Raw genomic sequence first — 13,927 nt, forward strand, 5'->3', positions numbered from 1 at the left:
TCACAGGAGTTTTCTTTTTACTAATCTTTAAGGACAAAAGCATTCACCAGGCAAACGCGCAACTCGACGTTACCGGCAGGCAGAAGGTACTGTTCTTGGAGCGTCCCTTGGGTTAGAAATCTAGACAGCATTATCCTTGGGACTGGTTCCCGCACTTCCCAAACGCAAACCTTTCAAGTGGTCCACAGGAGCATAGTTACAATACTCTCTAATTCTTCTTTTTCAAAGAAAATTATTTGTGGAGTCCTTTCCAGTCTTTCCTTTTTCCTCTAGAGGGTGGAAGGAACTGATATGAGAGAGACAAGAACTCTGTTCTGTCAAAGGGAAGCAAGAAATCATTTGGACTCCCCCTACCTAGTTATTTTACATCTGCACATAACACAAATTGAGATACTTACAATAGGTACGAGACTTATTTTAGTCACTGCCACAGTGCAGATGATTTAAACAAATGTACCTATAGTTTAATAGCGTCTTTCTCCCTAACTTCAGATGTTTGTTATTTAAACAATGCAGAACAAGATGCATTAGGGTGTTTTTTTTTTTAAAGATTGGCGCCTGGGCTAACAACTGTTGCCAATCTTTTTTTTTTCTTCCTGCTTTTATCTCCCCACCCCCACCCCTGCCGTACACAGTTGTATATCCTAGTTGCAGGTCCTTCTAGTTGTGGCATGTGGGACACCACCTCAACGTGGCCTGACGAGCGGTGCCATGTCCGCGCCCAGGATCCGAACCCTGGGCTGCCGCAGCGGAGCTCATGAACTTAACCACTTGGCCACAGAGCCAGCCCCTAGGGTGCTTTTAAAATGTTAAGTTTAATGTGAAAATCACTGGAATTTATATAATAGCTGCCTTCTTTACATCCCCCTAACTGAAGTTTATTTCTATTCTATGGCTAAGGTTACTTGCAAGATAGCAATCAAAGTCAGTAATTTGGCCTCACACTTGCAAATAAATATGCCCTCCCAGGTCCTTCCTGCTACCTCCTCCTCTTACCTCGAGTTTCTAGTTCACTTTGGCTGGATATCCTCTTTGATGGTTCTAAAACTAGTACACTTAATAAACTCACTCAACTGTACAGGGGCCAGAGTTCGTGGGTGGGGAAAAACAACAAAGAGCGCTGAGACAGTCATTCTATCGACAAGGACAACTTATGCAGGGCCCGTATTTCCTTCCTCTAGCATAGGGAGATCGCTGTCACAGTGTTCTTCTGGCAACTAGGAAGAGACCAGATGAAAAGCCCTCAGGAAGCAACCTGAGGAAGTCCTGGGGGACCCTGGCCATGAAGGGAGCAATGAGGTTCAAGCGTAAAGTTCAAGAAGAAGGAAACACAGAAATACTCAGTTGACTCCCTAGCCCCCATCCTCAAAGGCTAGTATAAAAGCAAGAAAGGATCAGTTCAATAAATTTTCATCCTTCTTTAGTTGTTTTGTTAAAACTAATACGCCTAAGAGTCTGAAGATGAGCTAAAATGTCCTTGAAAAGAGCATGTTACATACAGGCCTGCCAAGCATTCCTGACACTGCAAAGCCACTTTACGTCTTCCAGGAACAAGAAGGTCTGCTCAAGGAAAAAATCTCCAAGGTTGCCGTAATTTGCTCTTATTTCCAGGTTGTTTTTTCCTTATGTATTTAAAATCATACCAGAAATAAAGAGGTTTTCTGGTCACAAAATAGAACACTGAACTAAAGTTGGCCTAACAACTAGCATAAAGTTGTCAATCTATCCTGCATTAGCAAAACTGAAAATACAAATAAAGTTAAGGAAATGAAACTAAAGAGAAAAACTATTAAGAGGAAAAACAAAGACAAAATTCAAATTGAGTCTGAGAAATCTGGCTTTATTTTCTGAATCAAAAAGAAGAATATCCATGTTAAATTTCAAATGCTTAACTTTCCATTGATCTCTTAAAATACTTTCCACGTATTGTTAACAGTGCTCAGAACTGTGTAAAAGTTAACATCCAATACCAAGCTTCAGAGAAAAAAGTTTAACTATCAGATTGATTTCTAAGAAATCCTTCTCAAAGATCAAGGGATTGGCAGTTTTAATTTAAAAAGAAAAGATTTTTAATCATTATTGGAAATTCAAACGACAATGGTTTTCAAGAGCTAAAAATGAGATCTCTTTTAAAACAGAAAAAATTGTAATTTCTGAGGGTCTCACACCTGACAACTCCAGTTAAACATAATACTTCCCCCACTCCCAAAATTACTAAATGCATTATTTCACCTTGGAACAGGAAAATTATAAAATGAAAATTTTAAATTATACTATATATATATTAATACACCATTTAAACTGTTATGTTTGCAAGCAGAATTATGAAATTGAAACCAAATTCTACATTCAAGGGACAAATGATAAAATGCTTTCTTTATTTTAAGAGTCCATCCCGTTCTTGGTTGTTTTCTAGCCCCATATTTTAAAATCATAACCGAAGGCCAAGAGTCAATCCATTTACCTGAAATGAACGGCTAGTAGGTCCTGGTCCTACATTTGTGTCCTTTAACAAGTCCAGTACTCAAAAGGCAGAGGGAATTTACAAGAACATGATTTAGGAACACTTCAGAATACCACAGGGACTCTGACGTCCACATCCCTAACATCTAGTAGACGGCATTTGTAGGCTATTCATGTGTACTGAAGCATGTCCAGCATGCAGGCCAACTTGTTTTATTTGTTCAAATTGAGGTAAAACAGACAAAAAAATAGTTAATATTAACAGAAGCTGCATAATTTAAACTAACCTTTTTTTGTTGCTTATTTCATATAGACTGATTTTTAAGTTTTCTCACAAAAGAGACTCTAATGCCAATAATTTCTCCAATTTCAGTCACCCCCCCCCAAAACCTTTATCTTTCAAAGCCATTATTAAGTAAAGAATGTTTCGAAATGAAGGAAAACATTTTTCTTCAGAATCTGAATTCTGCACTTAGCGTGATACAATTTCTTGCTACTATACTTTTCAAATTTAGAAAGAATTCAAGTCTGAGTACTATCTGATATTTTTTCAGTCACCAAGTAATACCAACAGGATTCATCAATATGATTTTCTGATACAGGCAGGCAAGTCTGCTAACATTTACAAATACTAACAACCCTTCTTTCAAAGGTAAAATGGCTGAGATCTTAGTAGTTACGATTAGTTTTTCAGTACAATACAAACTTAAATCTTGATTTTTTTTTTTGCCATCATTTTAAATAGTCAAATTTTATTCCACTTCCAGGTTGCAAGCTGAAACAAACAAAACTAATGACAATTACCCAACTGGCAACAAATCCCATATTTCAATATTATTTTTAACCCAACAATTATAACCTACTGCCAGTAACTACTTATATGTATCTACTTGTTAGTAAGCTCTGGTAGTCACATAGAAGAATAATTTGCGAGAATGGTACCTTGGTACTGGGCTACCTTAATGCTTCTGGTATAAACAGAAGCACTTAGAAAATATCAGCTCTTAAGCACTTTTTTATCTGTAATTTGAATTTCCAAAAGCATGTTTAAATGTTACTTTTCCATTGATAGATTCTAGGGAGTCCAGTCTCAGCCAACAAGGTTCATTTTAAAAAACCACTAAATCCCTAAACTACATGGTCCTGGAATACTACAGTTGGTGTTTATATCAGATGGAAACAATTACAGGCAGACCAAAAGGAGAAGAAAACCTGCCAAATCAAAGTACTGTACGTAAAGCTCATCTTACATACCCCAGAGCAGAAAAGCTCAAAAATCAAAAAACCAGAATCAAAAGACCCCCTCCCCACTCAAAAACCCACCCAAAACACTTTAGTTCTGCGCCTAACGTGTCCCTAAAATGTTATCACTCGAAGCTTTGCGGTACTTAAAGCTGTAGAGTCACTAGAAGGCCCAGGCTAGAGAGGCAATGCCAGGAGGGGTTCAGCAGCGCCCACCCATCCCTTACCACCCCCACCCCAACAGAATGCAAAAGCTCCCGCACAGGTCCTTTTTCTTATGCTAATAAAGGCATACCACCTAGTGTGCTAAAGACGAAAACTAGCAGCATTAGAGCAGTAAAGGGAAACAGGAAGCCGACAGGTGCGGTCTAAATGCCTACTTAGAAGAAACAAAGCAGCAGACAGGACCCTTTGCCCTCTCCCTGTGTTTGTAGGGAAGTGGTTGAACTAAACAGTCAGATTTACCCACATTAACAAAATTTAACAAAGCTTCCCCAAGACACCAGAATAAAACCTGACCTTTCCAGTCAAAGGGCACAGAGAGGCCTCTTCCATGTCCTGGAGTCGAATGAGTTCAAAGATTGGCAATAAAGGAAAAAGAAAGCATTAGGGGTGTGATGGAGCAAGCTTTGCAGTTTATCGAACAGTCACACCAAGTTTCTCCAGCACACGGACACCCTTTTCTTGGTATTCCTGTCGGGTCATCCAGAAGTTGTCTTTGTCTTTCATGATGTCTGCTAGGACTGCACCACCCAGGAATACCATGTGCTTTCTGCGGGGTGGGTCTTCGATGCGGATCTTAAATTTCTAGGGAAAGAGGAGATGATAAAATGTCACACATACATAGTGCTTTCTGCTTTAGGAAAATGACTTTTCCATATATTCTCGTGTTGAATTCTCAGAAGAGTCCTGTGATGTAAGCAGGACAGCAGGGTGTGGTATCTGAGGTACAGACACTCTGTAATTTGCCCAAAGCTAACAGCTAGGAGATCACACAGCCATCCCAGTGTGCTCAGAACAGTCCTGATTTACACCTGTTGCCCAATCATTAACAGCACCTCTTGTCACTCTCAAGTGTTCTGATCCGAACGAGAAATTCCAGGATCACCCTACTGAGTACCAGAGTCCTGATGCAGCAGGCTTCCCCATCAGCTGGTGGATGACCACAGGGGCAAATCACCCAGCGAGCTGTGAGACCAAGAGTTTGGATATGAGGACTTGGATGCTTTCTTCAAGGTCTAACGCTGTTATGATTCTAGTCCTATGCAATAGGGTAAGACTGAAGTTCTTTTCTTACAAGCAAAGCTCACTGATTATTGTCTCAAATTCAAATGAAATGTTCTCAAAATAAACAAAGCCAAATACGGTCAAAATAAATCATGGGGATGTTGGAAAAAATGAACACAGTAACCAAAATTAAAGACAAGTGGGAAAAGTTTTATACTCTGTAGCCAGTATTAGTTGTCTAGCAAAGACACACCTCAATCTGTTTGGTCAGCCAACCCCTGGAAGAGAAACCTTAAAATGATGTAGCAGTTTTATTTACAGTCACAAATCCTGCAAAATGACTCAAAGTAACTATGTCATTCTAAATTGTCTTTATGTCACATAAACGAATGGTAGACTGACAATACACCAGAAAGAACAGCTAACTTATTAATCAATTCTGAGACTAACCTACTGTTTTAACTGTTCTAATTACTTTCTAGCTCTTAGGCAGGGGTCAGCAAACTTCTGTAAAGGGCCAGATAGTAATCCTTGAGGCTTTGTGGGTCTCTCTGGCAGCTACCTAAGGAAGGCAGCCATAGACGATATGTGAAAATAGGTAACACTATGTAAAAGAATGAGCCTGGCCATGTTCCAATAAAGCTTTATTTATAAAACCAGCTGGTCTCGCACCGGGCTGTAGTCTGGCCACCCCTGCTCTAGGGGAAACATGGCAAGCCCCTGAAGACACTGCTGCCCCTGCAGCTTTCTCAACTGTCTGCTGATTCTCTCGCGCTCTCCCTTCCTGACCCTGGAGGTCTGGGAACAGGGATTTTCTTCTTCTTCATTGCTGCTTCTCTCTCCCTCCTCCACACAACTCCATGGCCCCTCCAAAACTCATTTCATCAGACTATTCCATCTGCCTCCTTGCCTAAGTCATCTATAGACCCCCAGGTTATTTCTTCTCATATCTGCTTTTATTGCATGAGTGTGCGTGCTCACTCCATCATTTCCTGACATTATCCTGACTTTGTCCTTCTCTCCCTCTCACACTCCAAACACCAACTCCAGTGATCAACTCTCTACTTTGCACCTGCCCTCCAGGAACTAAAGACTATCGGAGAGAAACTCGACATCCTGCTTTCAATATATCACTTACCTCCATCAAGCCCCTTAGTGGTGCTGGCAATCCCATTACATTTCTCTTCTCTCTCTTCCACTGTCCAAGAGAACCATTTCACACCTCCTCTTCTATCTTAAACCTCCACCACCCCACCCCTCCCTCCTGTCAGAGCTTCCTAATTGGTCTTTCTACATCTGCTTTTCTTCCTCCCTCCCTCAACAGCCTATTCACCACACTAGACTTAATGACTCTTTAAAAACAAGTCAGATCCTATCATTTCTCTGCACAAAATCCTCCCAAGACTTTCCATCTCTCTAGGAGTAAGCCAAACTCTACCGTGGCTGAACAAGACCCTCGTCCCGACTCCTTTCTGACCTCACCTCCAACCCTCTCCCTTGCTTACTCTGCTCCAGCCACACCCGTACAATCCCACCAACTTGGGGCTTTGGCACTTGCTGTTTCTGCCTGGAAGATTCTCCCCCAGATAGTCATGTAGCTCACCTGCTCATTCCCTCACTCCACTCAGGTCTCTGCTCAAAAGTTCTCTCATCTGAGATGCCTTGCCCGATCACGCTGCATGAAGGAGCACACCATCTCCCCAACCACTTCCCTTCCTAGCCCCTAACTCACTTCACTTCTCTTCATAGTGCTTATTAATACTGATTTATTATTCATAGACTAAAAGCAGGGATTCGTTTTTGTTCACCACTGTTTTGTTTGTCCCAGCACCCAGATCAGTGTTTGGCACCCAGAAGGAGTTCAAGAACTATTTGCTGAATAAATAAATGATCACCTGAGACTGATTTTAAATTAGAGATATAACCCAATAAAATCAGACAAATGAGTGAAGTACTTAGACAACATGGCTCCTTTTGAGTCTTTTAATTTGTTTAATGTATGTGAGTCCATTCTCAATTTAATTTCAACAATCTGAGTCACATATGAAAGATGTAACATTAAGTCTCCAATACATACACTCCTCTGTAATATGTAATCTCATTATCTAAAACAGTCGATCAAAGTCGAGACAAAGCTCAGAGATTAACTCAGAATTACTCAACTCTTCGTTGAGTGCATAGTATATATAGCAAACTTTACACAGTCCAGAGTTTGTAGAAAGAAAAAAACCAATGCCAAATAACCATCAACTATTACATACTAGTTTAAAAATTTCCTTCTACTCTACACATCAACTACCAATTGAAGTCTGTTTCAAAAACTCTGATAGCTGATGGGGATGTTAAAGAAGTGAAGAAATGATATTTTACAATCTGTTTGGGGAGGTAAGAAACATGCAAGCAAGAGCCAGAAAATAACCTAGAAGCAGAAATATAAGATAGTCCAAGAGTAGCACTGAAGGCTGATTTCATATCCAAAAAGTAAGTTTAAAAAACCCCACAAAAACTCAAGTGGGGCCTTTGTCTCTCTGTAGTGTACCAGGTTCTTCCCACGCACTTAGAGGCACCTGGATCTCAGGCTGTTCCTTACAGGGGAACCAGAACATTTGGCCCTGCACCTCGTCACCTCCCTCCACTGCGTACCGAGGCGACCAGGCAGTTTTCCGAGTATTCTGGGACAGAGCTTACCTTGAACCATTTACTTCTTTTCTCTCCAAGGCTGCACTTGACTGCATTAGGAATGTGTTTAGGAAGACTTCTTGCTCCCTCTAGTGGTTGTCAAGATTCACAAGCTACTTTACAAGGTTTTAAAAGTATGTTAACAGATTATTAATACTTACAGAAAGTTTTTCCACATCTCCCTTTAAAACCCGTTCTAAGTAAAGCTGTTTAAGTTCTCGTTCCAACCGTGATGGGAGTCCAGGGTACATAGTAGACCCTCCGGATAGTACAATATGCTTATAGAATTCAGATCTAGAAAGACACAATAGGTATTCATTTGGTGTTTCAGATTAGGAAAACAATATATCTCAGAGTTCCTGCTACTTATGTCAGCCTCAGAGGGTTGCTGGGAGAATGAAATCCAACATGTAAGTCACAGGGCTGAATGTTTGCTACCACTACTGTTATTAGGTAACAAATCCTCTTTACATATAAAATATTTATTATAATCTTGATGAAAATACTTCTAAAGTACATGACACACTTTCTTGCAAATGTAACTGTCTTAATAATGACCACAGTTGCCATCGGTCAACTTCCAGTATTTGGCCCGTGTTGTCACAGTGCTCCCCTGGAGGCACTGAGATGTGGGTGTTAATTAACCACGTTCTACTGTGATTCCCGTTCTTGCTTTTCAATTCCTCCATTTGCCTCGTGCAGCTCTCCCTTTTGTTCCTCTGCCTTGAGGCTGTCCCGTGTTATTTTTTGTTAGACTGATGTGTTTGCTTCGTATAGCAGTCCTCTCTTTCTTCCTTAAATATGCTGTTGGTTATGACACCAGATAATCACATCTGAAATAACTGCACATGTAGTAAAAGTACTATAATCTGAGTAAGGGTCTGAGGAACTCTTCTCACAGTAAAGTTCAGGAACTGAGTCACATCCATTTTGACCTCATTCAAACTGGCTTCCAGGCTTTTACTTACTCCCAGGTTCTCAATGGCTCAGGCTACTTTAATTCTAGCCTCTGGAAGAGCAATGCTTTGTATTTAATTGCAGAAGTGTGCACGTGAGTGTAGCACAGGCCAAGCAGCTGAGTTATAGCTACATGAGATATGTACCCACGAGCATTTACATGTAGGTCTCAACATGCGGAACACATAAAACAAAACTGGAGTTGTGCTACCTTCCTAAGCTAGCTCCGTGGAGAGGGTCCCGACCCTGACTCCAGTGCTTGAGGAATGCCAAAACGTTAATCCCTACCAGGAGGCATGCTCTTTTAAATACGACTTTGCTATTAATGATCATTAAATCAAGGGACAAAAGCATCTACCTAACCCAACTCTGAAAAGTCACCATAATTACAAAGTCTAGATTAGATTTTTGATCTTCTTCCACTAGACCTGCAGCTTGTTATGAGTCATTGCTATTTTTAGTAATTTCCATTTATTCTCCTGCTCCCAGCCATCCCACCAGAAGGAGTTAGGTGGTTATTTAATTCAGAGTTAAACAAACGCTTGTTTTACAAAATGCTTCTGAGTGAATTCCTCAATTACCTGGGTGTAAAGGGAGGGTTTCTAACTATGACTCAAATTCTAGATGCAATAAAAGAAAGATTATAAACGTTTTTATATGATTAAATAAAAACAAATTTTTGTATAGCCAAAAACACCATAAGCAAGAGATAAAGGGCTAAGTAGGAGAAAATATCTGCAAGAGATATCAGAGTTAATATAAAAAAAACCTTTAAAAATTGAGGGGAAAAAATACAAAAATTCTACAGAAGAACAGACAAAAGCCGTGAACAGATAATTCACCAGAAAAAGACATAAAAGTGACCATAAACAGAGAAAAATATGTTCAATTTCACTCTTAAGAGAAATGCATATTGAGATATCATTTCTCACTCATTAGACTGGCATAAAAGTAAAAAAGCTGACAAACTGTGAACAAGCTGTGGGGACACAGGTGCCCTCATATATGACTAGCGGGAATGAGAAATGGTACAACATCCATAGAGGGGAATTGAGCAATAATAAAACTACATGCATTTACCCTTTGACCCAACAATTCCCCCTCTAGAAATTTTTTCAGAATATACATGTCCAATAATGCAAAAATACAGTCTGCACAAGGTTATTAATTGCAATATTATTTATCAGCACAAATATTGGAATCTACCTAAATAACCAAGATTCACTGAATAAACTATGATATGTACACACAGTGGAATACTATGCAACTGGAAAGAAGAATGAGGACAATCCCCAGAAAATGGTATAGGACTGTTTAGGATATATTAAGTGAAAAAAAACCAAAGTGCAAAAGAGTATTTACAGTATGTTACCTTTTGAATAAAAGGAAGTAAGAAACACAGAAAGGATAAATCTCAAACTAATGAGATAATGAGACTATTTACCTACAAGAGGGAGGAGGACTCGGGTGGAAGACAAGGGGTGGGGAGAGTAATACTTCTAAGAATACTTTCGTGTACAGTTTTGACTATACTGTTAATGTTCTACCTATTCAAAAAACAAAATTAAAGATGAGCTGGAAATATCATGTGCCACAAAATAGAAAGTGCTCAAAAAAAGATGGGGGCATGTCAAAGGACACAGGAGCCTGCTAGAAAGGGCTCTCACTGGCCAAATCAGGAACAATTTCAGCATCAAAATAAATAAAGACAGTAATAAATTATAATCCACTGAATTTGGAATCATGAGTCTGATAATAAACAAACAGATAAAAAAAGGGAGATGGAAAAGCACCTCCTTATGCTAGAATGCCAACTAATAAATATAGAAGGAATGATGGAATTAGAAGATCACTTTTTGACAACCATCACAATGAAAATGGATTTAGGCAAGAATCACCAATAGATGCTAAAAGGGGTAGGGGGCAGATATGATGAAGAACAGGAGATTTACACAGTCCCAAAGTACTTTCTTACAAATTACTTATAAACTAAGAAATAAAAATAGAAAAACAAACAGTGGAGAAAACAGGAAATGTCATTAATAGCTTAACACTAACATCACCAATAAGGAGCAAACATCACCTCTGATGTGATACCCTGAGAAGAACACATCACTTATATAGTAGTATAGCCCAAAATTCACAACCTGAACCTAATCACAAGAAAACATTCAAACCCAAATTGAGAAAAATTCTCTAAAATAATTGGCCTGCACTCTGCAAAGACGTCAATGTCATGAAAGACTGAAGAACTGTAACAGATAAAGGTGACCAGGAAACATGACAACTAAATACAATGTGTGATCCTAGATTTGATCCTTTACCAGAGAAAAGAAAAACTGGATAAAGGACATTCCTGGGACAATGGATGAGACTGAAATATGGTAGATAAAAACTACAGCAATAACCTCAACTCGCTAACAGTACTGTGGCTATATAAGAGAATACCTTCATTAGGAAATACAGACTGAGTATTAAGGAGTAAAGAGCATTTATCCATTCAACCTACTCTCAAATGGCTCAAGAAAAGGAGAGAGGATGACAAAACAAGCATGCAGAACGTTAAAATCAGTAAAATGGGAAACTGGATAAAGAGTATACGTGAGTATATGTATACAGGAGTATAGATATTCTTGCAACTTTCAAGTTTTAAATTATTTGAAAATAAAAAGTTTGAAATGGCTTCTGAGACACAATGATACGTTGTCCAACATCCAGTGCCACCCTATCAAAAAATTATTTTGCCTTATCTATTTAAAGACATAAGTGAGAAAACAGACAACTTGGTCATTCTAACTGTTTATAGTCCATCTATTTCTGATAAATAACTTTGAAACCACCATTTCTAACGTACCTGGTATCAATGTCAGCTGCCTGGATTGTGTTAAAAAGCAATTCAGCAACACCCACTCCCTCGACATTGATCAAGTGAGGCTGAAATAAAGCTTCCGGTGCTTCAAATCTCTCCCCACCGACTTTGATAATGCGGCCATCTGGGAGCTAGAAACCAAAAATAACCAGGTATTAGTCAGCAAAAGATTAACAACCTTCCCAGTGTTCTCTAGAACACTAGATAGTACTTTTAAACACATCTGTTCTATAACCAAAATCATTATCAGCAACACATTTCTCCTAAAATACATTTTTGAAAAAAGAAAAACAAGGTAAAATAAAATACATTTAGATAATTGATTTTATTATTAGGCTTTTTTTTTAAAATGGTATGCCATCCCCCAAACATCAGAAATTTCTTGCAGAAACCACCAGTGCATGAGTGCGCGATGGGCCACTGGTGTGCGCAACAAACGTAAACAGGCAGCACTGATCGACCACTGCATTTGGATGATTAATGGTATCAATGCTGCTCCTCTTATCATTTTAATACATTTGTGACTTTATGGATATTTTTACCATGTAGCACAGACAATCAATGAAAAAGTCTAAATAATTTCTTTCACCAAACAATTACTCTGTGAAACTTTGTTATTTTGCCATCAAAATACTTTATATCGTGTGAAACTTCCGTCAAATGATTTAATCTGAAAACTGTTTTACGATCAAGAATGTTTAAGGAACATCGATCTAGAGTACTTCATCAGGCAATTCTGCTTAGCCTCTACTAGCTCCTATTAAATTCTAAATGATAACAGATGAATAGAATTTTAACTTGAGCAAATACAATTGAAACAACGGGTCAGATGTCGTTATGACATGACCTTGCAGGGAACACTCTTAAGTCACATCATGTTCATACTTAATTAAATGAGAAACGATAGATAAAAACTCCCTCTCTTAACCGACCTCACCATTCACTGGACCGACTGGACTAAGAAACGAGCGCGTTTGCGGACGCTGCATCTGACGCTTTCCATCCGAGATACCACAGTTAGTTTGACATTAACATTTCTAACAGTGTATTTATTTGTAATAATAGAATTACAATAATTATACCAAGACTCCAAAATTGACTTTCCAACATAACAAGGGGCCACAAAGCAAGTTTAAAACATTTACTCCGTGTGTGTGCCGTGATTGCTTAGATATACCTGCAAAGCAATCACATTTTTCAAAAATGCCAGAATTATCGTTTTATAAATTCTATCAAATTTCTAAAAAAAAAGACACTGATCCAAACATTTACCCTTAAAATATAAAACCATTAGGTGAGTTAAAAAACCACATGAAATCACCTAAATATCCAGATAAACCTCCCAGGGCAGACCATTACCAGCAAAGCCTCTTCCCCTCGCACTGCCAGCCTGGCGGATGGCGCGGCTTCTCTCAGTGCTCTGGCTCCTGCACCAGCATGGGCCACCCAGCCTAGGAACCACCTACCTCTAGAACTGTTGAGACGGTATGGTTCTCATTTCTTTGCACCAAATCTTAACCTGTCCTTTATTTCTCCGTCCTTATCCCTCTTCACTTACTCATCAGTTTACTGTTTCTTATTTGTTGTATATATTTTTGTAACATACTCAAACTCTTTGAGAAAGGAGGGAAGAAATAAATAAAATGTGCCTTACATTTCTAGTTCCCTCATCCTTTGCTTCAAGCCACTTTCTTCCAAATGAGTCAGGTAGATGAAAAATTATAAATCTAGAGGAACTGTCAAGAAGGCTTCAGGAAAGAATCTCCAGGGCAAAGCTGGAGATCATTAAGTTGCAACATATTGGCTTACTGACTATTTGGGTCAGTATCTTTTAAAACTAAAACAATATAATTTATAAAATTTTTTTAAATGACTATTTTGTACATACTTGTGATATGTAGAGCTTACACGAATCAAATGGTTTAAGAATACTTGCTTTTATTGCCCATTACTCAATTTCATTTTAGCAATAACTAGATTGAAGATGAGATATGGAAGTACTTTATACTCAGATGAATATAATAGACTTACGATAGCAATACATTAAAAATTCAGATAGGATCAACTCCCCTGGTGTAAGCTATAACTAGATTCTAAGTCTCGTTAGTTACAATTTCAAGATAACATTTGTTCTGAACATCCCATTAAAAAAATACTACGCCAGGAAAAGACTGCCACCTACTGAATTATTAAAGCAATATTCTAGGCTGACCACCTCCCAAAGCACGGTTCTTAGAACACTGGTCCCATGAAATGCTGAAGAGTCCTGTAGTCTAATACGGCCAAGAAACACACGTGCTACATTCTCACAGTCAGGCACATGTTAGCGTATCAAAGGCTCTGAGACGGCCTGTAGTAAAGTAAATCCAACTCTCCCCCAAACTTATTTGACAATGCAACCCCCATTTTAATTTTTGTGAAATACCTATTAACATCTCAGGGAAATGCCATTCTGTAAAACACATGCTGAAATATGCTATTTCAGATACC

At 38.8% G+C, this 13,927-nt stretch overlaps 1 protein-coding gene across 3 annotated transcripts in view; it reads right to left on the reverse strand.

The window, feature by feature from the left end:
• Positions 1-1,819: 1,819 nt before the first annotated feature.
• ACTR2 (actin related protein 2) overlaps positions 1,820-13,927 on the reverse strand; it is a 32,605-nt gene continuing 20,497 nt past the window's right edge. For all 3 annotated transcript variants that reach the window (XM_070572498.1, XM_070572497.1, XM_008535093.2), the window contains 3 exons: positions 11,423-11,568; positions 7,773-7,905; positions 1,820-4,512 (listed from right to left, as the gene is read on the reverse strand). In XM_070572498.1, the coding sequence (XP_070428599.1) occupies positions 4,342-4,512; positions 7,773-7,905; positions 11,423-11,568 (450 nt within the window). In that variant the 3' untranslated portion in view covers positions 1,820-4,341. The remainder of the gene's footprint in view (positions 4,513-7,772; positions 7,906-11,422; positions 11,569-13,927) is intronic.

Source organism: Equus przewalskii, chromosome 14 (assembly GCF_037783145.1).
Source record: "Equus przewalskii isolate Varuska chromosome 14, EquPr2, whole genome shotgun sequence".
Classification (NCBI taxonomy): domain Eukaryota; kingdom Metazoa; phylum Chordata; class Mammalia; order Perissodactyla; family Equidae; genus Equus; species Equus przewalskii.